Source organism: Pantherophis guttatus, chromosome 3, assembly GCF_059756535.1.
Source record: "Pantherophis guttatus breed Tessera chromosome 3, ASM5975653v1, whole genome shotgun sequence".
Lineage (NCBI taxonomy): Eukaryota > Metazoa > Chordata > Lepidosauria > Squamata > Colubridae > Pantherophis > Pantherophis guttatus.
In genome coordinates, this window is record NC_142065.1 from 186,130,946 (window position 1) to 186,156,950 (window position 26,005).

Genomic DNA, 26,005 nt, shown 5'->3' on the forward strand with positions numbered 1-26,005 from the left:
GGAAAAATTGCAGCCTTATATTAAGTAACTTTGAAAATATAAAGGGATAGATTGATCAAGAAAACATACAGTAATAAAATAGATGCATCACAAGTTAAATTTAATAGACTTGGGAATATTATCACATTTGTTTGGAAGTTATGTAGATCTGATTGAAAGCAGTGAATAAATTTCAGCCCAATGAAATAGTTCCCCAAAACCAATTAAAATAAATGAATGTATGAAGATTTGATAAACAATATTTTAAATGTTTTATATAATGCCTTTTGAATTGATATGATTGAGAGTCAGCTTCTGTAGTTTCCTTTTGCAGTAAACAGGTGTATTTTTATTGGATTGTTACAACTAAATGACAAAATCCTACCCAAAATAATTAAATGGAATTGTGATGTAAGTATGAGTCAGACACATGGTTTTCTGTGCTCCTTCAGTCATTTCTAGGTTAGGTACAGTACATGGATGATAAAGCAATTTTATTTGCACTGAATATGCCTCAACCGTTTATAAAAATTAGGAGATAAATTAACTATTTCTTGTGGAAATTGGAGGATTTGCTAAATTGGAAAATTAGCTGGGTTATCAATTGATCCGTGTGAGTGTGTATCCTTTATTAATTATCTGTGATAAAACAGAATATCAAACAAATTGTGTACTAGTATATTAGCATATTAAATTTAATTATAGATTACACAGAATGATGTAAAAACAGCAGTTTGCAAGAGTTATATTATGCAAAATATGGAAATAGTTTTAGAAAAATGGACTGACATTCTCTGACATAACAGCATTTACAAATACTAAAGATTGAAAGTAAAATATGAGGCAAATTTGTGTATTGATTTTTAACTGATTAGAAATATGCCATTTGTCCAGTAAAAATACAATGTTGTTCTTGCCAGGCAACAAGGAAGCTTAATAACTCAGGAAGTTCAGCACCTTCACATCCAGAGCCTCTCTTGACCTTGGTAGTGAATTTAAGGAAGCTGGAGAGCAAGACATTTATAACATATTGGAAGTTGACGTGATCATAGTAAACTAATGCACTGCTGATGTGTCTATGCCCAAATCCTTTCTCGACTGAAACTGGTTTGCTAATAATGAAATTCTTAAAACATTTCTCAGTGGTTTCAGGTATATTTAGATATGGGATATCTCCTAGAACAAGGATGTCAAAACTGGCAGTCCGCGGTCCGGATGTGTCATGCACAGGCCACACCCACCCCAGCTCCGGAAAGGGAAAAAAAGGCATGTGACAGCAACAGGTTGGACACCCATGTGCTAGAAAGAGGTGACTAGTCTTTTTGGACTGATTGACATAGTACACTTGACAAAAAGGCTGACCATCACTTTCTAGAAGATGAAGCCACCAAACGATTCTGGTGGATCCCAACAGCCTCCCTCTTATCCAGGTCCTACATTCCTTTAGAAGAAAAGGAAGGAAAAAATAAAAAAGTCCACCTCATCCTAAACTGTTTTTGAATGTGTGTTTCTTTCTGACATTGTCGAAAATCTATTTGCTTAATGGAGACCTAGCCAATGCCAATCTCAGCTGTGCTCTTAAAACCTTTTCCCATGTCTCACAGAAACAAAGCGATGTTTATTGGTAAATGCATTGACAGACTGGCCCGGGGTAATTTAAGACATCCTCTTTAGTTACAAAAGCTGTACATTACGAACATAGTAGAAACAAGCTGAAAAGAATGTGCCACATAAGCTGGCTAATTATCTATATGCGATTTTAAATTTACAAAGTATAAAAGAAATAAAGCCTACTCTCTTATAATGCACAGTTAATTTTGTGGGGTTTTTTGTTTTTTAAGATACAATATATTACTAGTTGGAGTGGAAATGAGAGGAGGACTCTTAATTTTCCCCAGCGCAGAGGATGAGAGCAAGTTCTGTTCTGTAAAGTTTTCCTCCATCAGACAAGGCCATAATGTTCTTCTTGTAGGTTGCAAGGTTATTGATATCTAATTCCTGTTTTTAAAAAAAGAAAACGTATTTTAAAGCCACTAGATATCATTCCTCTCAACTCTAAATCTTCCAATAGTGTTGAATTGCATTTCTCACATTTACACTGACGTGGTTGAGAAGAGGAGCAGTTGTTAATTCCAAGCCGTTTGAAAGGAGTCGGTTTAGAAATGTTTGCGAGTGTGAGAAGCATTATGTATTTCTGGGATGGTGTGTATGTGTTGTGCTAAACTAAACTACTGTTTGTTTTTTGTGTAGTTATTATGAATTCAACTATTGCAGATTATAACCCTTGCTTTAGAACAATATGCAGATAGTCCTCAATTTACAAATGAAACAAAATGTTAAAAAGTTATGGTATTTATGTAATTACTTACCAAGCACATCTAAATTACATTAAAGTAACCAAAATATCGTTATTGTCCCCAAGGCGTGTCACAACTTTTGAGCACCCCTAATGTTTGAAAGTTGAAAAATTTTAGACGCCTTATCAGTTCATTTAGTGACCACTGGAAGTTACAATGGCACTGAAAAAAGTGACTTATGACCAGTGGTGAAATCCATTTACCTTCGCTACCGGTTCAGGAATGGGAACACGCACGCCTCCTCTGCACATGCCAGAGCCTTCTGTGCATGCACAGAGGGTCAAAAACGGGACATAATGAAATCCTGGCAGGTGGGAGGAGCCTCCCGCTGCCGGAGCTTCCGGTTCGCACGAACCAGATAGATCCGGCTGGATTTCACAGCTGCTTATGCTCATTTTTCATATTTATGACCATTGTAGCATCCCCATAGTCATGTGATTTACATTTGGATGCTTGACAACTGAGTCCCATTTATGACGGTTGCAGTGTCCTGGAGTCATGTGATCCCCTTTTGGGACCTTCTGACAAGCAAAGTCATTGCTTAACGCACTGTAAGCCGCCCTGAGTCTCCGGAGAAGGGCAGCATATAAATCAAATAAAAAAAAAAAAGTCAACGGGAAAGTCAAATTTACCTAACAACAGTGTTACTAATTTAACAACTGCAGTGATTCACTTAACAAACCTGGCAAAAGTGTGTAAGATGGGGCAAAACTTGCTTAACAAATTTCTCACTTAACAACATAAATTTTGGATTCAATTGTAGTTGTAAGTTGAAGACTACCAGTATTACCCCATTAATTGTGGGTTATTAAAAAAAAAGTCAATAGCTAAAAAGCCCTACTGCATAGCATAATAGTCCTTTGGCAAGTGAGGGTTATTTATTTATGTATTTGTTTACTTCTTATTTGTCTCTTAAGGGTCACAGTGGGAAACAGCCAGTGATGTGGTGCAGGGGTGGGTTCTAATTTTTTTTACTACCGGTTCTGTGGGCGTGGCTTATTTTGTGGATTTGATGGTCATGTGACAATTATTTAGGATTTAGCAGAGGTACTGCTAAATAGGCTTTTAACTGCTTGCAGAGCTGTACCGATCCACCCATTTATTTTTGCAGGCACTGGTCTACTCATGCATTTTTGCAGGCACTGATCTACTCATGTATTTTTGCAGGCACCGGTCTACTCATTTGTTTTCTTTTAACACTGATCAGCTGTAGGGCGGCCCTTTGAAGACCCGCGGCAAGAGTTTAAACAGTTTTTTTCCCTCTAGCGATCAGCTGGGACTCAGGAGGCAGCAATAGATTGGGGGTAGGGCCAAATAAAAGGTAAGAATAATGTGGGGGGGGGGACAGGAGGCGGTAGGTGGGGCAGAACTGGTTTGGTGACATCATTGTCACCGCTACCGGCTCGGCAGAACCGGGAGGAACCCACCACTGATGTGGTGCCACCGAATGGAACAGTTGAATTTCTGGGCTGGCACAATCAAAACATTTATGTTAAACCAAATAAGGCTTCATGCACACATTTTCAAATTTATTTTTGCAAAATGTGCAAGAAGTAAATACATTTGGGGTGGGCAAAGAGCCTATTGACTATGGGATGCTAACCTTCATCTTAGCAACCTACGTGAACCCTGCCCCAGGAGTGACATTGTACCATACCGACAACTGTGTTTCCATTCTTTTGTCACTAAGTGTATGTTCCCAACCATTTTACTATGAATTAACTACCAGGGGTGTTGCTAGATATGGACTTCTTGTTTGACATTTATGGTCCTCTTAAGGGAATATGGTTAATTGCTGCTCCCTGAGGGCTGCTTGAAAGAAAACAGTGGAAAGGGGTTTGTGAAAAGAGCAGCTATTTTTGTCTTTGTTAAGACAGAGCATTGTGTGGTCCTTTTCAAATTTATTGTTAATAGGTATTTAGTTCAAAGAAGGAAGACACCTACTATACTTTCAGCCTGGGGATACATCTAAGAGAAGTGGTGGCTGTTTTACTAAAGCAGTGATGCGAATAGATTAATGTAGGAGTAAACTGTGCTGCCTGGTATTACATATACAATTTCATTCCTTTTGTATCCAGAATTCTAAATATAGAGCATTTCAAAAGAACTTCTTGAACTGGCTAGACTTGGGAAGAGAAAAAGGCCCATTAAGTACAACTTAAATGGAAATCTTAGAATTACCTTTTTATTCTTTTCACAGAGATCTTTTAGCAACGCATCTAATTCCTGTTCATCTATGTAGCCATTCCCATCCTGAAAAGGGGGGAAAAAAACAGTACTTGAGTTTTTCTATTATTCATTCCTGCTGCTTTCATTAACTTGTTGCAGCTTAGAAATACATTGAAAACTTTGATTCACAGACTTTATTTTTTAAAAAAATTCTACTTACTGAATCAAATGTATCGAAAACTTTATTAAATTCTTTTCCACACATTTTAATACCCTAATATTCAAAAGAAAGACAAATATTAGAAGATAAACGAATCAAGATTTCAGTATATGAATATACAGAACACTTTTAGACAGGCATACCTGAAATTTAAGGAGAAAGTTTTCCTGTACTGGCAATAACCTTGGGAGAAAACAAGAGGAATTTAGAACAATTCCATAGTGAATAAAGAAGCAGAGAACAGAGGGAAGCAAATCATTTCAATTTTGGAATGCTTGAAGTAACCCATATCCAGTTTGTTAGAGTTATTTCAAGTTGAAAACATTAATGTTTCATTGCAGGTGTTTTCCACTGGAAATTATTTCTAGCTCACACCACTTCTTCAGTGAACAGCTGGTTGAACTCAAAATTGAGCATTCCAAATTGAAACTGTTTCTAGGTCAAAATACTTTGCACGGATACATTTCACTCCCTTTAAAGATTAACAGATGCTGAGAAAGTCAAATGAACTGAAACTTCCTATATTTTGTAGGCAAACCCTTTGAGAAGATAGTTTTTTAAAATGTGTATTTATTTGAAGCATGGAATTAGGCAGTGGTGGGATTCAGCCAGTTCGCACCACTTCGGGAGAACCAGTTGTTAACTTTCTGAGCAGTTTGGCAAACTGGTTGTTGGAAGAAATTATTAAGGCAGAGAACCAGTTGTTAAATTACTTGAATCCCACCACTGGAATTAGGTAAGTGGGTGACCTTGGGCCAGTCATTCTCTTCACCCAACTCAAACTCCCAGGGTTGTTGCAGGGACAATAGAAGGAGGAAGGGGTATTGGATATGTTCACTTCCTTAATTTATTTTTAATAACAATAAAGGGATATAAATAAATCAATTGTTGGAAGTAGAGGATATTGCTAGCTGGGCCTAGAAGTGTTGTCATTTCTTGGAAGTTCTCATTTCTTTCTCAATGTCAAAAATCAACACATGTCCGTATTTGGACAATTGCTTGCTTGGGTTGACCTTTTCCACCCAAGAATGGACTGCCCAGTTTAACCGTGGAGGAACCACTCCAGCACATCCTACAGCACTGGCTTTTCACTAAGTACCACCATTCCTTTTGCCCATCCACATTGTATCATGTTCCACAACCAATCGATGAAATTTTCTACCTTTTTTTCTCCAAATATTCTTACCGGGCCATTTCTGTCAGTTCCAGCTTTCCATCATGGTTTTCGTCAAACATCTTGAGCTGAAAAAATTAAGTTATAGTCTATAATAAGTTTATTTTTTAAAAAAATCAACCAGAAGAGGAAAAGTTTGAGTGAAAGCACAGTCCTCTCATGTCTGGGAAATATGCTTAACTTGATGAAACCCAGTAGTCTCCCATGAAGTCATTGTCACCACTTCAAATGTTTGGACTTTTAATGATGTGTACTTTATTACATCATATTCTTCAGCAGCTTTTATATCTGCTTTTACATTTTGTTTTAATCAGGTTGGATCCCAAATCCTGGCGTTGAGTTCTGCAATTAGGGTTCACTGCTGAAAGTTTGGGAGATCTCCAAGAAAGTATAGAAAGTTATGCAGGAAGAATTGCTAGTTGTCATGTTCTCCTCTAAAAACCATCAGATCCAAAGTCATTCTTTACATAGAAAAACAGCTGACAATGCAGTCTTTTAGACTGGTTTTCTAAGACATTTTTCATATTGATTAAGAATTCTAAGCCACTTTAAGTGTAGGTTAACAAAGGAAAATTGGATCAAATTTAATATAAATGCTGTACAAATGTTAGACTTTAGTGGAAACTAAATTTATTATTTATACCACACCACCTCTCCAAATCCACCTTCTGAGGCTGATATTGACAAAATTTTCCCAATGCAATGGCAGTTCACTACAACATTAATGTAGCTGAAACTATGTTATGAATATGCAGTACATGGCATTCCCAAAATTCTCTTGAGTTTCAATTGATTATCTCCAAAAGATTTTGAGAGCAGACTTTCTTAACATGATGTCCTCAACTCCCATATTTCTCTGCTGGGATGGTCATCGTAGACAATTCTGTAAATGAAATCCATGCAACACAATGCACAAAGATGATAGCAGATTATTCTTGTACACACAAAATGGACCTGCGTTATAGATGAGCCTGCTGGATTTTTTCAGTTATAATTTCAGACTTTTAAAAAATTGCCCATTGTTTATGAAGCCTATGGAGCCAACTAAATTGTAACTCAAAGGGTGAGGTAACAGTCTAAATAGAGTTATGAGATATTATTTTAGGTTCTGTACCTTAAAATGGGGTAGGGCAATTAATTCCGATAAATAAATAGCAGTTCTTACCATAATGTCTGTGTATTCCGATAGTTTTGAATCATCAATCTGTTTGTTTGCTTTCTGCAGTAAATCTTTCAAAAAGTTCTGAAATGAAATTAATATATCAAAAAGCAATATTTTGTCTGATCTACTTGCAGAATAAAATATTTTTCTTCTAGTTAATTATGGATAGAGAAATAACATTTTTCCTCACTTTTCTATTAAAATATAAAGAGTATAATCGTAATTCATACATGCTTGGGGGTAAGAATCATTGACCTTAATAGATCTTCTTTCTAAGTAATCATGGATTCCCCTATGTAATGCCAAGGACAGAAGTATAGTGAGTAACACTCATGCCAATTGGAAACTTAATCTGTCTCCTACATTCCAGGTGCCTAGTCTTCTCAATGGGGATGATCAATAGATTAGCCTGCATTATACCATAAAGTAAATTTAATTAATAGCACAATATTACAGAAATAATTGTCCAACTAGCAGGCATAAGGAAAGCTTCTGTTCCAGTTTATGTTATGAGTGTCACATAGTTGGAAGCTGCAACTCATTCCTCTGACCAACTGGTAGGTCTGTTGGTTACTTCATGAATGTTGGTTGTTTTGTGATTTGGGGTACTTGAAGACGGTTGGAGGTAAGAGTACAAATAGCTTGCCTTGTTTTTTTTTTTTTAATAAGGACAGAACTCAAACGTTAGGGAAAGGGGGTACATGACTCATGTGACTAAGTAGTACTGCTTTAGCACTTCCCCATCAACTAGTCCTCAACTTGAAGTTAGAATTTTGTTTCTTAAACACAGTGCTTCTTTGAGTTGTAAATGTCATCATTTGAATGAGTTTCATATCCTGCACAGAGCTTATGTAAGAACGAGACTCCCTTTGGGTAGCTGTATGCTGGGTATGCCTGAGACAAACAGTAGGTGAGGTCAGAACTAATTTGGATAAGGTCATTTCTCATCAAACATTCCTGATTTTTTCTGATACTGGCTTCTTCCAAGCAACAGGCTATGGGAGAGAGACATCAAGCCCTTAGGAAAACCCTTGGCCCTTTCAAAGGTAATTTCAAATTAGATCACAGACTATGCGTGACCCTAAGGCTACAGGTTTGCCATTCCTGATCAGTCAGTTCTGGTAATGCCTGTTCTTTTAAATGCAGGTTCCATAATTAGTTAGCAGAGCTGAAGTTGCTTTCCTGACCTTGCAAGAAAACTTTGTTTCCCAGATGGGCAGCCAGTTGCCCTACTTTTGTGACATGATAAAATTCTTTATTAAGCTAGAAGTTTTGAGAGCTGGGGAATTATGAATGCCTATCAAAAAAAAAAAAAAACCACATATGTTTGTTCTAAATTTCTTTCTTGTTTTATTCTTGGTATTATTTTTTCTTTTAATAGGAATGGGCAAAAGTGGGAAAATGTGTAGGAAATTCAGCTGGGCTATTCTAGGCTGCTCATATTCTAACTAAGCAGAAGCCCAGAATATTTTGGTTATTCTATCTGAGAAAACTATGAAAGGTCTTAAGATCAGATAGGGCATATTTCCTGAGATCGTCTCTGATAGTGTTTCAAAACATAATCTATCCACTTCTGCAAGCAGCTGTCAATGGCCTATTTATTTATTTATTCATTCATCAAATTTATATGGCTGCCCATCTCTCAAAAAAGTGAGTTGGGGTGACATACCATAAAAGTATATATATTTAAAAATATCCAGGAAAAAATGCGATTAAATTGAGGGCAGCAGATGTCAACTAAAATGGAACTTCCTCAGTACCTCACTTATCCCCTGGGATATCCTGGCCTGATAGTATAACCTGGTTTTGAGGGATTTCCATAAATCAGCAGGGCTGGAGCTAGCTTCATTGGCTTTTGCCAAGTGCAGCTCCCTAGCAGACGGGATCCATAATATACCTCTTCTGGATCTGATGGGATCTGATGATACTTGTGGGTCTATGCTCAGAAAAACAATTTTGCGGGAGGCCTTCTTAGTACAATAGTCATCCATTATTGAAGATCTTTATGCCAGTTGACACATTAAAATCCTATCGATATCTCTTGACAATATCTGGTTTAGGACATTAAGAAGTTTTATGCTGCATGTAGTTATATCTGGTTTTATTTGTTAATTTTATATCTTTCTCTATGAGTATTTTTAAAACATTTGCTGTTTTAAATTTGGCTGAAGGGCAAAATACCTTTAGCAAAAATAAATCAATTCCTAGGCTGTACTGCTTCATGCTCTTGGAAGATGTAAATATATAGATGAATACCTTACCTTCACAGAGAAAGAAGTGTTTTTTAAGAAATTTAAGGTAGGCTACTAGGGCCTATCTCCCTGGTGTTTAGCTTTCTGTTTTCCCATACAGTGTTTATTCCTGCAATCCTGTCAGAACAATGGTACAATCCAGAAACAATAGTCTGTAGGCATTCATGTATGGCAAAGCTGGTTTCAGAGAGGTTATACTGGCAAACATTCAGCACTAAAGCAATTGATAGTTGCATTCTGTAGGATTTCCTCTTTGGAATTATAATTTTTAAATGTTGCTGGTATCATATACTTAGGACAGAAACAGTACAGTAAAATAAACTCTTAGATTGGTACAGCTGTGTTGTACTGCCTCTACTTTTAAAGACTTGTTTTGTTTTCACAACTTCTTTCTGCAAATACCTTTGATGTAGAATGCCCCAAATATTTAAGAAATGATTATAGAGATTTCCTTACCTTAAGCTCTTCAGCATCAATATATCCACTATGGTCACTATCATACTTTCGCCACGTCTGGAATTAAAAAAATAGCAAGTTGCATACATCCATATGCAAAGTTTTTATACCTTGCCAATGCAAATTTTCACAAGACTAAATTTATGTTTACCTGCATGAAATCTTCACTAGACTTCAGTTGCTGGCATCTAAAGAATAATAGGAAGTTTTCTTCTGTTGGCAGTATCTGAGCAAGCTGGAGAAAAAAAAATTAACTTTGATTTAGAATTATTCTTCTAAGTAGAATAAAGTATAAATTAGTGCACTATGTTTCCAGAAGGAAATAAGAAACAGTTTCATACAACTGTTTAGTAGTTTGTAAATACCAGGTACAATCTGTGAATAATTTCTTCTGTATCCAATACATTATCTATCACATCACTAAACCAGAAGTATAAAATGATAGAAGTCCTAATGTGATTGATTTTGTTTTAGCTTGGTGCAATATGTGTGTTTTACATTTTATAAGTGGCTAGCAGTGATATGTAAGCTACCCAAGAGTCTTCAACTTGTTGATCCAACCTGCACATTTCTATAAGACATTTAAATCAGTAATTTGCCTTACTAAATTTCTCCAATTTTCAAATGGCTGATTATCACATGCTAATGAAATCTTAATATTGTAAAGATGTTTCATTATTAACAGAAGCAAAATAACCTTTACTATGGATCTGGAGATGAGAAAAGGATAATTTTTGTTTTTAAAAGTTAGGGTCTTTTCCACTAATATTTTCAAATTTCAATAATCTTCAGATAAAGAAGGAAGAAAGAATGATAGGTTCTACATTGTATTCCACAATTTCCTTTAAATTATACCATTTAAGGGGTGAAGTATAGTTTCATAAAAAAAAACAGGGGGAGAAAGAAACAAGAAATTAACTTTTTAACAGTGGGAAAATGACCAAAGGTTGGATGAAATGAATATCTAGAAAAACCAGTAACAGGAGTCTGAGAAGAAAGAAGTAGTGAGTTCAAGATCTTTTCAGAGGAGTATTTGCCTTAGGCTTATTTTCTTGTAGTGCCATCCAAGGAATGTTCTACTTTCAAAATGATGTATCAATTATTTCAATTCAATATAGAAAACAAAGTCAAAATGAAATTTGAATAGTAATGTTAATATTTTGAGCTTTTCCCTATATTGGAGTTACTAAGCCACTAACCTCAGTGGACTGATAGCCCTACATGTGGGAAAAATTACACTAACATAAGATAAAATGAGAAGAAAGGTAGGCAACAGAATGAATGAACATTCTTTCTAATGAGCATCTTAAAAATCCTTGCTCATTTCCAGGACTCAACAGGAAATCACCAATCTTTTGATATTTTATGATTTAGGTCAACTGCTAGGCTAGACCTGGTAGAAGACTCAGAGTCAGTGTGACTAGAGAAATAGTGTATTGCAGACTATCATGAAACTGTACAAAACAGTTGATTTATGGCAGTAAGAATGTGCAAATGATTCTTTTACACACTGTGGCTTCAATTCACTTCTTCCTCCTGCACTTCCCATGAACTAACAGATTCTTGACAAGATGTTTAGTGATCTTGAAATCAAGCCATTACAATCCCTGCCCTGAGAACTGCTGGCTTCAGGCCTAGTTCAAATCATCCAGTGACACAGTGGTGAAATTCAAATTTTTCTACTACTGGTTCTGTGGGCATGGCTTGGTGGGTGTGGTGTGGCTTGGTGGGCGTGGCTTGGTGGGCATGGCAGGGGAAGGATATTGCAAAATCTCCATTTCTACCCCACTCCAGGGAAAGGATACTGCAAAGACCCCATTCCCACCCAATCTGGGACCAGCCAGAGGTGGTATTTGCCAGTTCTCCGAACTACTCAAAATTCCCGGCTACCATTTCTCCAGAACCTGTCAGAAACTACTGGATTTCACCCCTGCAGTGACACTATTTTAATATTGTGAATATTTTATGTAACAAATGTCTTTTTTTAGACTGACTGGAAAATACCTCCCATGAATCTGGATTTTTTTCAGGAGTTGATTTCCAGAAAAATCACTGAATACTTGGTCAGCCCTTGGTCACTCTTGTATGGCAGGGCCCAGAACCTTATTTTTCTTTCAGATGTTTTTAGACTCCAATTCCCATCAGCCTAACTACTATGCCAACAGTTTCTGTGGTGCAACAGCTGCTGAAGGACTGTAGATCCCCTAACTTTGTCATGCAGCAATGACCGAAAGATGAAACTGCACCATCTGAAACAGATCCCCAAGAAGGGACGCAAACTTTGTAAGATGGTCTGTTTCGAACCATCGTGTAGTCTTGAGAATATCATATATCATGATCATTGCTGCAACCTGGATACATATCTAGCAAAAATGGTTTTGCATCTTTCCATGGTTTATCAGAAAATAATTCTTAAATATTCTCCTCTAGATTTCTTTAAAGGACACACTTTTCTGTTTTGCTTGAACAAAGCAAATCCCAAAGCAAGCTGTTATACTTGATTGGGGAACACAGATTTAAATTTAGGTTGATCAAGATATGATGAAAGCTTCATTTGCACTAATATTTTGAAAGGGAGTAAATGGTTTCAATCTATCCTCTTTTAGTTTATGATGGAATATTAGTAATGCCCTTGCTAAGTTGCATGAATGGCAAGTAGAGATAGCACAACTAAGAGTTCAGTTTGCTCAGAGGTATTGATTGAATATATATCAGGACAAATTCAATCTACCACCACCCCACTACTATTTTATAAAATCATCTCAAGATGACATGCAAATAACAAATGAGTTCACTTCAGAATGAGAACATCCACATAGGAGGAAAATAGATTATATAAATAGTATCCCTTCCATTCCTCAGGCTAGAGAACTATAATCTGACTGGGCTACAAGACAAAAGATGGCTGTATAATCTTGTACCTTAGTATTAGTAACCACTTAGTATTAGTAACCATAGTAACCACTGTAAAATATACATGTATTACTGTATATACATGTCCCATATAACACCCTTACTCCGCCAACTGCCCTGGGTACCAATTTGTTTCCAGGTCTGATTCAAGGTGTTGGTTATCACCTATAAAGCCCTACATGGCACAAGACCATGTAGGTTACCTCCCGAACTGGTTTTGCCCAATCTCAGCAGCCAGTCTCACATGATCAGGCAGGGAAGATGTGCTACAGACCACATCAGTCAAAGAATTTTGACTCGTGGGGTCTAGGAAGAGAGACTTGTCTGCCGCTGCCCCCTGCTTTGTGGAACATCTTGTTCCCAGAGATGAGGAAAGTCCCCAATCTCTTGGCCTTCCACAATCATGGGGCTGGCTAATCTTTTGAGAGCTCCTCCCTGCCTGTAATAATCCAATGCTAAGTGGCCATTTTAGGATTCCTCCCTTTTGATGTTTTGATTATTCTATACTTTTGAAAATTTGAACCCTAATTTAATTTCTAATTTCTAATTTTATACATTATTCATTGATTATATTATATTGTACAGAACCACCCTCTTTGAGGGAGATGGGTGATTTAGAAATATGAAATAAATATCGTATTTTGTGTCTGCACAGCTATGACTGCACAGCGTGTAAATTAATGCAGAATAAGAAGCAATCTTACCTCTACAATTCCTATTTTTCCATCAGAACACTTTGAAAAATGGTCCACAAAAGTTTTCATTTCTGGGGTTAAGCCCTGTAAATATAAAGCATGTTGATTATTAATTTTTTTAGGCAAGGACAAAAAAGGAAGCAAAATCACAATCCTGGAAAATTTGCCCAAATTCCAAAGCAATGAATTATTGCACTGCAGAGTAGACAAAGGCTGACCTCTAGACAGAGGCCGACCTTGTTAAAAAAGAAAAGGTGCAACCTAATTCATTAAGATATTAATGTTAACATTAAGAGACGCCTTGTTAAAAAAAAAAGAATTAAGTTCGTGGATGGCTGAAAAATGAATTTATAAAGTGAAAAATTTCTGTTCAATTTTGATTAAATTTCAGATTAAGATTTAAATATGTAAAGAAATCTATGATTTAAAAACAAAGTCAGAATTCTTGTTCTATCTAGCTATAATGAATATTAGTCACTATTCTGTATTCTTGCCAATTTCACATTTCCAGGGTGTTCCCTTTACAGGATCTATTTTTGCCTCTTGACAAAGTATGTGAAAAGATTTACTCTTTACATTGAGTGTTCAAGAAAAGGTGATGATCTACTCCTTCCAGTGGTGGGTTGCCCCTGGTTCGGACCAGTTCGCAAGAACCGGTAGTAAAACTGGCAGGAGGCCCCGCCCACCGCCCTGGATGTCATCATCTGCGCATGTGCAGCAAGTGCGCAAGCGCAATCCCGTTGCGAACTGGTAGTAAAGGTAAGTAGAACCCCTAACTCCTTCAGTCATATGTACTTAACCAGGAGTATGCAGAAAATGGGTGACAATATCCATTCAGATGTACTTCTAAATTCACACAGCAATCCAGGGAGAGTGGGTCAGTCCATTGCCAAATAACTCTTTTTTTACATAAACTAATCATGCATATGACTAAAGACTGGTACAAGAAAACCATGAAACCATCAGCACAGCAGAACATAATCAGAAGTGATTGCTCAGTTTCTTGGGAAAACATCTATTTCCTTTCTGTTCAGAATGGGGTCAGTGGGAAGGTTTAATCTGCACTCAGTTTGGCTGGTACACTGTAAAAGCTCATTTTCTGCCTTGGGGTGAATCTGTATGAAGCTATGCTACATTAAGCTAGTTAGTGTTCCCTATGATTTTTAGTGGGTTTGCTCTAGGCGTAACTATGTCTGGATCTGACATGTAGTTACAGTATACATTATTACCAATGAGCATCATATGTTGCATGTGAATGCTGACAATTCTCAGACAAAGAGAATTCAGTTGCACAGTACTGGAATACTGAGAATATATGAATGCAGATAACCAGATGTTGTTGCATGATGGTATTAAGAGTATCACTTTACAATGAAATCTGTTCCAAATAAAGCTGCCTTTTGCAATTGACTGATAGTAATTTGTCAATGCTGATAACATTCAAGTGGTGCTCCAGATGTTTTGGGAGTGCATCTAAGGTGCCTATTACTATTGGTACTATCTTTGCTTTCTTTTGCCATAGTTGTTCTAGTTCTATTCCATAGCCATTGCCATGTCTTGTTATCTGCTTTGCCTGCTAGGTTTTTGTTTTTTTTTAATGTTCAGGCCACCCAATACTTTGCCTTGCCATGTCTCTCTTCTATTCTTCATTTGGTTTCTCTTGTAGGACAGTTTGGTTTCTCTGTTATTCATTAAGCCTTCATGGTGTACCAGCTTCAGTGCATCTTATTCACTGTCCTTCAGATATTCTTCTTTAACTGTCTGGGGTACTTGCAACATTCATGCCTTCCTATGCTCATTGATATGATGATAGACGTGATTCATTATCATTATCTTTCTGGACTTCCTATCCAGAAGCTTTTAGTTTTGCTTGAGGCCAACCCCCTATTCTGGATGTGTAACTAATGACTGAAACTGCACAGGTGTTAATTGCCTTGATAGTATTGTTTGGACTTTATGATCTTTTTCACTCAAATGATGCCTTCACTTATAACATTATTATTATCATACTTGATCTCACAATCAGATGTTTATTTTGGATTTGTCCATCTAAGGACCTGGGATAGGCCAATGATGTTTCATGGTATTGTCACAGGATGTAAGCTGTTTCAAATAGCTACCTTTTGCAATTGAACGATGGGGATTTTGTCACCACCATTGACAAGTGGTGCTCCAGTTTTTTTGGTATCATACCTAACAAGGCACCTATTACAATTGGTACAATCTTTGCTGTTTTTTACCATGGATATTTTACTCCTAGCTGCATATCTTTTAATTTGTGATTTTTTCCAGTTCGTTCTCTTCTTTGTGTTCAGGTTCTTCAATGACCTGTATCCAGACTTCTTTTGTTTTGTTTTTCTTATCAACAATTGTTAAATCTGTTATTATTATTTTATGCTGTTTGGTGTATAATGTCACTGTATTATGCTATTACTGTATTATGTCACTGTTTTTATTGTGCTTCTTATTTGTAAACTTTTATAGTTCTATGCAGAAATACACAAGGCAGAAAAATAAATTAAAATTATTAACTTTTCAATCAACAATTCATATTCATTACAACTAAAGCATCATGGTTTCAATGTGAAATGCAGAATAATGACACGGGATTCTCATAGATCCTGAAGAGAAACTGTTGGAAGGTATAAAAATAGTATAATCACTTATAATTATTTATCAATGCAATGGTGAGCACTTGGAATTATCAGTGATTTGGCTTTTTTGTGAACCTCGTATTGGAAAGTCAAATAAAAAGAAGGAGAGGTGAACAGAGATTTTTCCATTGTCTCTATAATTAAACAAATCTGAAATGGGACAAAGGCATCCAGAACTTAAGGCAATTAACTGTGGCATGAATGAAATTGACTCTGTGACTAAATGTAGCTGTGCAACTAGCTAATGATTAAATGTTAGTTCCAAGCTATGTTCATACTGTGACAATTTTACTGGGCACTTATTAATTAGATATAAACTTCATCAGAAAGCAAATTCTCAATAAGACATCTTCCTTAAACTAACATCATCTAACTAGATTATGATAGTGAACAAAAAAAAAATACCAGCTAAGATATTCATCATACAAGTTGTAGTCCTAAATCATCTCTAGAATGTTTCAGTATGAGGAGAGTTGTTGCAGATAAACCTTGCCCAGAAACCAGTAAAAAATAATTCTCAGCAATACTCAGATAAATATGTATTATATGCTATGAGTGTCAACAACTTCAACAACTTTTAAAAGTATCAAGTCACACATCAATTTATTTCTATTTTATTTTTCTTTCAAGAAAGCATTTTCAAACATCTACGTTAGACACATGGATTCCTAATAATTCCAATTGATCACCATTCAGTAGATATGCAAGTGTGTGAGAGTGTGCATTTTGGAAACTGTGTATCTGTGTATACTGTGTGCAGATCTGTTTCTTGGCCACAAAGGGGCAGAAACATATTTCAACCTATATAGTAAGGTTGTATCCTTACACTAAAAGACATTCCTTTATCCACACTTAAAAAAAAAAAACACAGTGGAAGTAAACATTTCAATAGATGAGGAACCAAGATGGCGAAGCAATCAGAGTGCATGGTAATTTTCTATTTTTATCTTATATTATCAGACTAATCCATTTTTTAAATTACTGGTTCTGGTGCAAAACCGTATTTGACTAATCTCCAAACAACTAGCTGAGAAGAACTGTGTACACATTATCGCCAAGAGATTAACGCATGGGAAGGAGGAAGAAATGACAAAGAATGAATTCTGTCATACAGATATTGCTCAAATCATCTAAGCAACAAAACAGATGACATAATGGAATTTAAAAAGAAGGCGTCTGAAAACCAAAATGTAAGTAATAACCGCAACTACATCAGCATTATCACTAAACTCCTGGACATGCTTCAAACAGATATGAATTGGGACTTAACAAGATACAAGATGATAGTGCAGAGGACTTCTAACACTGAGGAACCAAATTCCCTTTAGATATAACAGTCTCCTGAGGCTTGTTCAATTGCAGCATCTCCTATTTAAAAAAAACTTTCAGGAAGAGATTTCTAAAAATGAGACTACAGAATTCACATCTAAGCAAAGCTCATTGATTGCATGGACTGCATTACTAATTTTTGACTATTTAACAGAAACAAAATTGAACGTGGATTTGCTGAAAAAGTCCCCTGATGCATTTACTCAATCCTTGCACAATAAATTGACTCACCTTGTTGAAGCAAGAAACCGTGATCCAAAAATACTCATGTAATGCGAAACACAAGCTTTATAGCACGAACTGATGGAGAAAAAGGAACAGACTCCAAATAAATCTGCCCTCCAAACTTTGAGGCACAGGAGGACTGAAAATCAAGATCAAAGCAACCATGTGTTGCAAACTAATCAGATTTACTTACAAATCAGCTTTAATAGACTCAGCAGTAGATGATGAGGCTCAAGAAAGCAATATATTACTCCCTAAGTCAGCTACTTCTATGTCATTATTGTGCAATTGACTTACATTGGGTGAAATGGCTGCCTAGCAAGATGAATTGTACATAAATTCTGTTCACATTCAAGCAGTCTATAATCCCAAATATGCTTTTCAAAATTAATTCCATGCTGACCACTTTCCTCATATTTCCACTGTTTATTTTTGAGGCACATATCTCCCTACTCATTGAGCTATTACATCAAGATACTACCATACTTTCATTTTCAGAAATCAGGAATGGATGCTGCTGCCCCAGTTGCAAAGATAACAAATCAGTCCTCTTCTTGGGAGAAGAAGTTGCTTATTTAGATAAGCAACTTCAGGCAGACGGAGAAGGACAAATTGCAGCTGAACTGCTAGAAGCAGAGATTTGGATTCTATCTCAGCCTCATTTAATGGCACCTGGATATCTGATGTATCCTGCTCCAGTGCTGCAGTTGACAGCGCAGGAGTCGTGGGATATACAACCCCCCTCTCAGTGTTTCTCAGGAAATGCCTACAGCAATAACTTTGCCCAGCCCAACTGAATGACATTCAACCAATATTTACTTCCTTGGCTTTGATTTCCTGGAACATCACAGGATGGAAATCCAGCAATAAGGACCCATCTTTTCTGGCATATATTTCTAGTTATGACATACTTTTTTTTCCAGGAAACATTGTATGTGGCTAAACTGCTAGTCAAAGGGCTTAAGACAATTACATTGGAAGCTGTGCCTAGCAATGGACATGGAAGGCTTTGTGGGGGCTTAGGCATTCTAACATCTGCCTCATTACAAGCTCAAATTAACTAGTTTACAGCTATCAAACTGGTATGCATTGGCAGCTCTCCTGCAATTCAGGAAGAGCCAACTCTTCATGATTAATGAGTATATTCCACCCCTGAAAATATGATTACAGATGAAACAAGGGATAAAATATATACCTATGTGGGAGATTTAAGAGCTGCATTCCCAGTTGCATACTTAATACTAGTGGTGACTTTAACGCAAGAACTGGAGCAAACAATAAATCACTCTTTGCTAAACTCCATTGCCAGCCATTGTTTCCTGTAATAACTTCTATTTTACTCCACCAATCAAAGGATGTACTGTACACAATGACTGTAGAAGATGTTGTCCTATTTCAAACTTTTACAAAACCATCTGGTAGTATTAAATGGGACCACCAGTGATGATTATCCAGTTAAGTTTACCCACTGGTCCAGTAGCAATACTTCCCTATTAGAATATGTTGGGATCTCCCAAAGCTTAATTCCCTATCGATCTAACTTTGTTACTTTGCATTTGAAAATTTTGGGCAGATTGTTTTTATCCTTTTACCACACTGCAACTGTGGCCCATGACCTTTGCCCTATTCATAATAAATGGACACCTCAGCATGCAGCAATAATCACCAACTTTGTTTGAGGGGAGGCAATCAAATCTTTTTACTCAGCCACAGTGGATAGCAAGATAATTGTAATTGTTCTGACTAGTTTCAATAGCCTAACAAATTATTCCAATCATTTTTAACTGCCCCCCGACCAATTACAGTTAGGCATGATCCAAGAACACGTCCTGTGACGCTTACAATTCTCTAAATTGTCACCTAAAATTATTTTGAAACAAACAAAATTGAAATTTTGTTCAGTTTCTGACCAGTGAAAAAAAATTTTTTTAAAAAAAAAGTACAGTTAATCTATCAAAAAAAGAGGGGGGAATGCAATGTGGGTATTTGGTAACTCTTGATTGTGGTTGCCGGTGCAAAAAATGCTGCCATCTTTTGTGGAATGGTAATTCTATTCTTTTCCAATAGCACTAATAGATCTTCATTGCATACCATTTTCTTGCCCTACATGGTCAAACAGAGAATTCCCTGACCGACTTGGGTGTGACCTATCTTCCCCACTGAGCCTGTCACATGTTCAGAGATCAGAAATATAATTGAACAGTTTCAACTAGGTATAAAGCCCCAGGTTCAAACTTTATTATGTATGATAATAAATAATTTGGAATGGTGGATCTCAGTGCTAGCTTCACTTTTCACAGCAGTAGGTCATTCAGCCATGATAGCAAAGGATTGGGGCTTGACTATTATAATACCAAGAAGGGCAAACAGGATGATCCAGCTAACTACCGCCCAATCAGCTTGCTAAAACAGATTAGCACAATGTATGCCAAATATCTGTAGGAGGCAAAACTAATTGACGGGCTTGAATCTGAGGATATCCTTAGGGATGGACAGGCTGGGTTTAGAGCAGGACAATCAACATTAGAGTCGGTGTTGCAATACCTAGTACAACTCAGGACAATTCTTTTATGCTGCATTTATCAATCTCAGATCAGTTTTTGACACAAATTAAATTAATTGGTGTAGATTAATTAATTGGCATAAATAAATTTATTTAATGGGCATACATTAAAAAAATACCACAAATGACAAATGTCTACTCCTACTGCTCCTCAAAATGCATGAGAAAACTGATAAGACTGATGGTTAGGTGCAATAATCCAGGACATGTCACAAAAGAAATATCTGTAAAGAGGGGAGATAGACTGGACTGTGTATTGGTTCCAGATTTATTCAACTAAGCCTTGGTAGTACAGTGGTCTAAGGCACCCTGTTATTAAGCTGGTTATTAAGGCCAGCTGCCTGCAATTACTGCAGGCTCGAATCTTGCCAAGGCTCAAGGTTGACTCAGGCTTCCATCCTTTCTAAGGTAGGTAAATTGAGGACCCAGTTGTGGGGGCAATAAACTGACTTTGTATAAATATACAAAAGAATGAAGGCTATTGCTTAGCACATTGTAAGCCGCCCTGAGTCTCCGGAGAAGGGCGGCATATAAATCAAATTTTAAAAAAAAATTATGTAAACTCGTTAATTCTTCACCTAAGTAGCCCTACCTTCCATCCCCCTAAATTAGCCCAAAGACATATCAGTTTACTTCTGTATGCCAATGAGGCAATAATCCTGTTATTAACCTTCATTGGCCTTAAAAGAGCTCTGAGATCATTTATGCATCACTGCACTGAGGAGGAACTAATAATAAATTATGCTAAGACCAAGATCCTTACTTTCTCTAAACGCCCAAAATAGAGAAGCTGGAATTTAGGTGGGAAGTCCATTGAGCAGGTTAAGATGTTTAGATACCTAGGAATAGTTTTTCAAGCCTCACCTGACTTGAAAATGATCACCTGGATTATGTTTCCCACAATGCACAGAGATCTGCATCAACTACATAAACTTATTATTTTTCCAGAGAACCACAGTTTATTCCTGCTGCAATTAAGTTTTTTGAAGCTAAAGCCCAAACAAAATTGCTATATGGGGCTCAATTAAGACCATAAAACAGTATGATCACTACAGGAAAGATTCAAACAAAATTTCTAAGAAGTATCTTCCAGGTTACCTGCTGTGTTCCAAATGCAGTACTTCGATAGGAAGTAGAAGTCATTAAATTCGAAACTAATCTCTGGGTAAATATCTTTACCTACTGATTGAAAATACTTCACCATTCTAGCATACTGGCCCATTTAATATTGACAGACAATTACATGTATTCCTGAGAAATAGCAATCCAAAGGAAACTAGGATAAACCTTCAAGTGCTTCAACAACCCACTAAAAGGATGCAAATTACCAGCTGTCTACAAGGAATGTAAATCCTTCCATTCCCCCATTATCGTGTCAGACTGAAGAAGCTTCTTGGGTGAGAAGCAAAATGTCTTCAAAAGAAAAAAACAAGAAAGTCCAGTTGCCTCCTGAAAAAGCACCTTTGGCTGAGCCTCTATGGTTCTCCAGTGATGCCATCCTAAAGTTAGATCAAGCCAGATCAATACTAAGGCAAAGGATCTTACATATAGAAGGTCAAACAGAAGTTGTTGCTTTTTCTCACAACATAATTGGAAATCCAAATATTAGTCTAAACCAGTTTCATATTTATATCATATCACAGCACCCCAATTTAGGAGAGTTTTATCCTTAGCTTCATTTAATGTTTTCCCCACAGCTATCCTGCAAGAGAAGTATAGGAAAACCCAATATAAAACCCAATACTGCCGCTGTGATACGGGTGCTATAGAAACCACAGCCCATATTCTTCTGTATTGCCAGTTCTACAGGGACTTTCACAAGAAGTTGATCACACCTGTTTTATTCAGATTGCAAGGCACTCTGATAGCTTTTATCTGCATATATGTTAAATAAGAAAGATAAATTTAAATTCTCTAAAAGTTGCAAAAATATGCATAAGGTTTACTCACAAATGGTTGTTAATAGTTTTTGTTGTTAGGGGATAGCATGCATTTCATTGATTGTATTTTTATTGGCAATGACTGGAATAAAGTGTTTCTGTCTTTTTTAAAAATGCTGTAAGCTACTTAATATCAACCCAGAGTTGGAATGATCTAGTTGAGGGATGATTCACGAGATTTTGCTTTTTATCTATATTTTCCAGCCACAACTTTTCCATTTGTCCAGTTTTATCCATTTGCATTTAAGCTGATAATGTGCATGGCCAAACATGTATATTAGTCATAGTCATCCATTACTGGAGCATGGTTACTGGAGATGATGATGATGATGATGATGATGATGATGATGATGATGATGATTATTATTATTATTTTACACAAAAATGACACTATACACAGCAAACAAGATAACCATGCTGGATTTCATATCCCAAATCACTAGTCGAACACTTCCCAAGCATTTAGGACTGCGTGATGTATCAGTGGATTATGCGAGCAGATCCCAGTAAGGTGGCTTTCTGCAGCTGACCAATGGTGATCTTGTCAGCGCCAATTGTTTTTAAGTGCTTGCCTAGGTCTTTCGGCACAGCACCCAGTGTGCCGAGTACCACTGGAACCACCTGCACTGGTTTATGCCAGAGTCTCTGCAGTTCGATTCTCAAGTCCTGATATCTGGTGACTTTTTCAAGTTGTTTCTCGTCGATTCTGCTGTCACCAGGCATCATCATCATCATCACCACCACCACCACCACCACCATCATCATCATCATCATCATCATCATCATCATCATCATCATTATTATTATTATTATTATTATTATTATTATTATTATTATTATATTTATATGCCACCTAACTCCCAGCTACTCTGGGCATTTTCCTATTCTTATTATATTTACAAAAAAAGAAAAAATGCCCATCTTAACCTACCAAGCCAGCTTTCTGCCGTGCCTGCTGCAGTTCTTGGATAAAACCCTGCAGTTCGTTTCCATCCATGTATCCATTGCCTGTAACACCAAGAGAGAGAACACAATGGTTACAACTCTAAGTGATTTCTCTCTTTCCTCCCTGCCGGTATATAACAATACTTGCAAACTAATAGAGCAATCCTATGCTTAGCTCAAAAGTCCCACCGAATGCAACCACTACTTCGGGAAATACTTCTAAGGGTTGCAGTCTTTTGGTTTCAGCCTCCCCGAGAAGAATGCCCCGTTTCCTTCTAGGTTACGCGACTGTGTTTTACGGGAGGCGCTTCGGACTTTTGGAGGCTTTCAGCTGCCGAACGAAGGAAGGGTAAATAGCTAGAAGTCCCAACGCCATCAGAGCGACCGACCGACCGCTCGGAAGCTGGTCCGCCCTCGTCCTTCCGAAAACGTCGGTTTTCTCAGACGTCCCCTCGTTTCAGATGTAAAGAGGTAAAAGTTGGAACTTGCGCCGACAAAGTTTCCTGCTTACAGTAAAGCGAGGAGGAGGAGGAGGAGGAGGAGGACGCCGAGTCCCTCGCCTACTTTTGCAGTCGAGCGTTCTCAACCACCCCCAGCCCTCCCTCGCTCCCTCGCTTAGTTCCGAGCCTGACGGGGTTAGGAGAATGGGACAATGCTGGAATCAATCACCGTCAGCGTCGTAATGGCGCCAGATCGCGAAAAACTGGCTTGCCGAGACCGTCGCTTCTTGCAGGTAAGCCTCCGCGGTCATGGCGCGAGTCTTGGGCAACCGGCGGGCGCAAGGGAAGCAGGAAGGTCAATGGCGCGGTTGCTGGGTGCCTCTGTCCGCGGTGCTGACCGGCTCGCTGCCCGGAGAAGTTCTCCTCGTTCTCAGCCGAGGACTCCCTATTTATCCACTTTTTTTGCCTCCGAGCTCCGCCCTTGGAGCGCTCCCTCCCTTCTCCCACCATCCCTCTCTCTCTCTTTCCTCTCTCTCTCTTTTTTCTCTCCTCTCTCTCCCCTCTCTCTCTTCTCTCTCTTTCTCTCTCTCCTCTCTCTCTCTTTCTCTCTCTCATCTCTCTCTCTCCTCTCTCTCTCCTCTCTTTTTCTCTCTCTCATCTCTCTCCTCTCTCTCTTTCTCTCTCTCTCTCCTCTCTTCTCTCTCTTTTTCTCTCTCTCCTCTCTCTCTCCTCTCTCTCTTTCTCTCTCTCTCTCCTCTCTCTCTCTCTTCTTTCTCTTCTTTCTCTTTTTCTCTCTCTCATCTCTCTTTCTCTTCTCTCTCTCTCCTCTCTTCTCTCTCTTTTTCTCTCTCATCTCTCTCTCTCCTTTCTCTTTTTTCTCTCTGTCTCTCTTCTCTCTCTCTCCCCTCCCCTCCCACTCTCACTCTCTCTCATTGATCCTCCTCTCTTGCAAAGCAGGAGGGCCTCCATAAAGTCAACTCCCCTCCCCACCTTTTACATCTTTAATGCTATAAAAAAAAAGTAATGAAGAGCATCCAATTCCGGAGTCTTTCCACTTTCCTCCCTACAGAACCACATTTTCCACCTTAAATAAATGAAAACAACCCAAAGGTCCATGTGGCCCAATATTCCTTCAACTTGGTGTTCTCCAGATGTGAGAGAATGTGACCTTCACATCTGTGGGCCAGGCTGAGGTGCGTTTAAATACACCCATTGACCATGCTTCTGGAATGACAGGAATAAAAAGGCCTGTTAAAGTTTTCCACCCAGTCAGGGGATAGAGGAATTGAGTGGATAGAGGAATTCAGCAGGCAATTTATCTGAGTATTTTCCACCAAGAGTAAAATAATTCATCTAGCAAGTTGTCTTGATTGCAAAATTTCCCACTAGAGGTGATAACATCATTATAACTGAAAAAGACTCTGAAAGAAGTTTCTTCAGGAAATTATTCCTCAGTATTTAATTTTCAATATCACACATGCACAGCTTGGCTGCATAAAGAACTCTACTTTCCACCTGTGAATTTTTTTCCAAAATTTTCTGCTTCTTTGAAATACAATTTAAAGCAAATTCTCTTTCTGTAAACCAAATGAAAACACAGGACAATGTGTTTATCTGGCAAGAAGAAAATATAAACCTTGGTTATTCCAGCTCCAATGAGCCAAGAATTTAAAATGGATAATTAGATAATAACTGTTGATATCGTTCTCTCTATGACTTATGTCATTTATCTTATCCCCAATCAGGTATTATCCAAATGAGTTGGATTTCAGCTGCCATTACCTTTAACCAGCTCAGTGTCCCTACTGGCCTTGTTCATATCATTCCAGCTTCCCCATTGATTTTGCTTGTTGCAAATGGTGATCACATAACTGCAGGATGCTATGACCATCATAAATGCATGATGGTTGCCAAGCACCTGAATCAACATCTCATGAGTTTGGCGATGCTGTGACAGTCAGAAGAAATTGAAGGAGAGATCACAAATCATTTTTTTTTCAGTACAGTTCAAACTTCAAATGGACACTAAAGAAATGGTTGGTAAATAAGGATTACTTATAGCTCATTAAAAAAAAAAGCTCTTTTTGACCTTGTCCTCCCAAATCATTATTTGTAAAACACTAATTCATTGTGAGAAAGCAGGAAGGAATAATTATTCCACAGTGATGAATTCAGAATAAATGGCATGAAGATGTTTGTGCAGTCTCAGATAATTTATGAACCATAGGAATTTAAGGCTAATACATATGTATTCCACAACATTTGCCACATATGATTAAAAGAAGTAATTGGAAATCATTCTGAGTCAAAATCTTTGAAAACCATCAAGTAAATCTGCTTGTTTTATATTTAACAATCATCCCAGCTGTGCAGAGTGCTACTAAATATATATTTTCATTCAGCCCAACACTTTTCCCAACATAGAAACTTTCCCAGGAGAATTTCTGACACCTGATTAAGAAAAAGCAAAGGAAATTGTTGGCCAACAAGTGTTTAAATCCATAGACTGCTTTAAGAAACTTTGCAACATAT

General features: G+C 37.5%; 1 protein-coding gene across 3 annotated transcripts; it reads right to left on the reverse strand.

Annotated features, from left to right (window-relative positions):
* Window positions 1-591: 591 nt before the first annotated feature.
* Window positions 592-25,342, reverse strand: CALB1 (calbindin 1). 3 transcript variants are annotated; one of them, XM_034422408.3, is made up of 11 exons: window positions 23,703-24,027; window positions 23,020-23,096; window positions 13,387-13,461; window positions 9,921-10,004; window positions 9,770-9,826; window positions 7,065-7,142; window positions 5,912-5,967; window positions 4,869-4,908; window positions 4,726-4,779; window positions 4,518-4,589; window positions 592-1,977 (listed from the first exon to the last, which is right to left on the reverse strand). In XM_034422408.3, exons 1-11 carry the CDS (start codon window positions 23,782-23,784, stop codon window positions 1,864-1,866), a joined length of 789 nt encoding a protein of 262 aa, XP_034278299.1. In that variant the 5' UTR covers window positions 23,785-24,027; the 3' UTR covers window positions 592-1,863. The 3 variants fall into 3 exon arrangements, with proteins under 3 accessions (XP_034278299.1, XP_034278300.1, XP_034278302.1); XM_034422409.2 differs by lacking the exon at window positions 23,703-24,027 and adding an exon at window positions 25,256-25,342 and having other exon boundaries at window positions 659-1,977; XM_034422411.3 differs by lacking the exon at window positions 23,703-24,027 and adding an exon at window positions 23,427-23,505 and having other exon boundaries at window positions 659-1,977.
* Window positions 25,343-26,005: the final 663 nt, after the last annotated feature.

Bases quoted from the DNA above. Each gene is read 5' to 3' on its own strand.
- CALB1 (XM_034422408.3), bottom strand. From the start codon at position 23,784: ATGACCGCGGAGGCTTACCTGCAAGAAGCGACGGTCTCGGCAAGCCAG. The intron at 13,462-23,019 runs GTAGGTTAAGAT...TTATATTTACAG, and splicing joins CACGGCAGAAAGCTGGCTTG to GGCTTAACCCCAGAAATGAA. The intron at 1,978-4,517 runs GTAATTCTAAGA...TTTTAAAAACAG, and splicing joins TCTGTGAAAAGAATAAAAAG to GAATTAGATATCAATAACCT.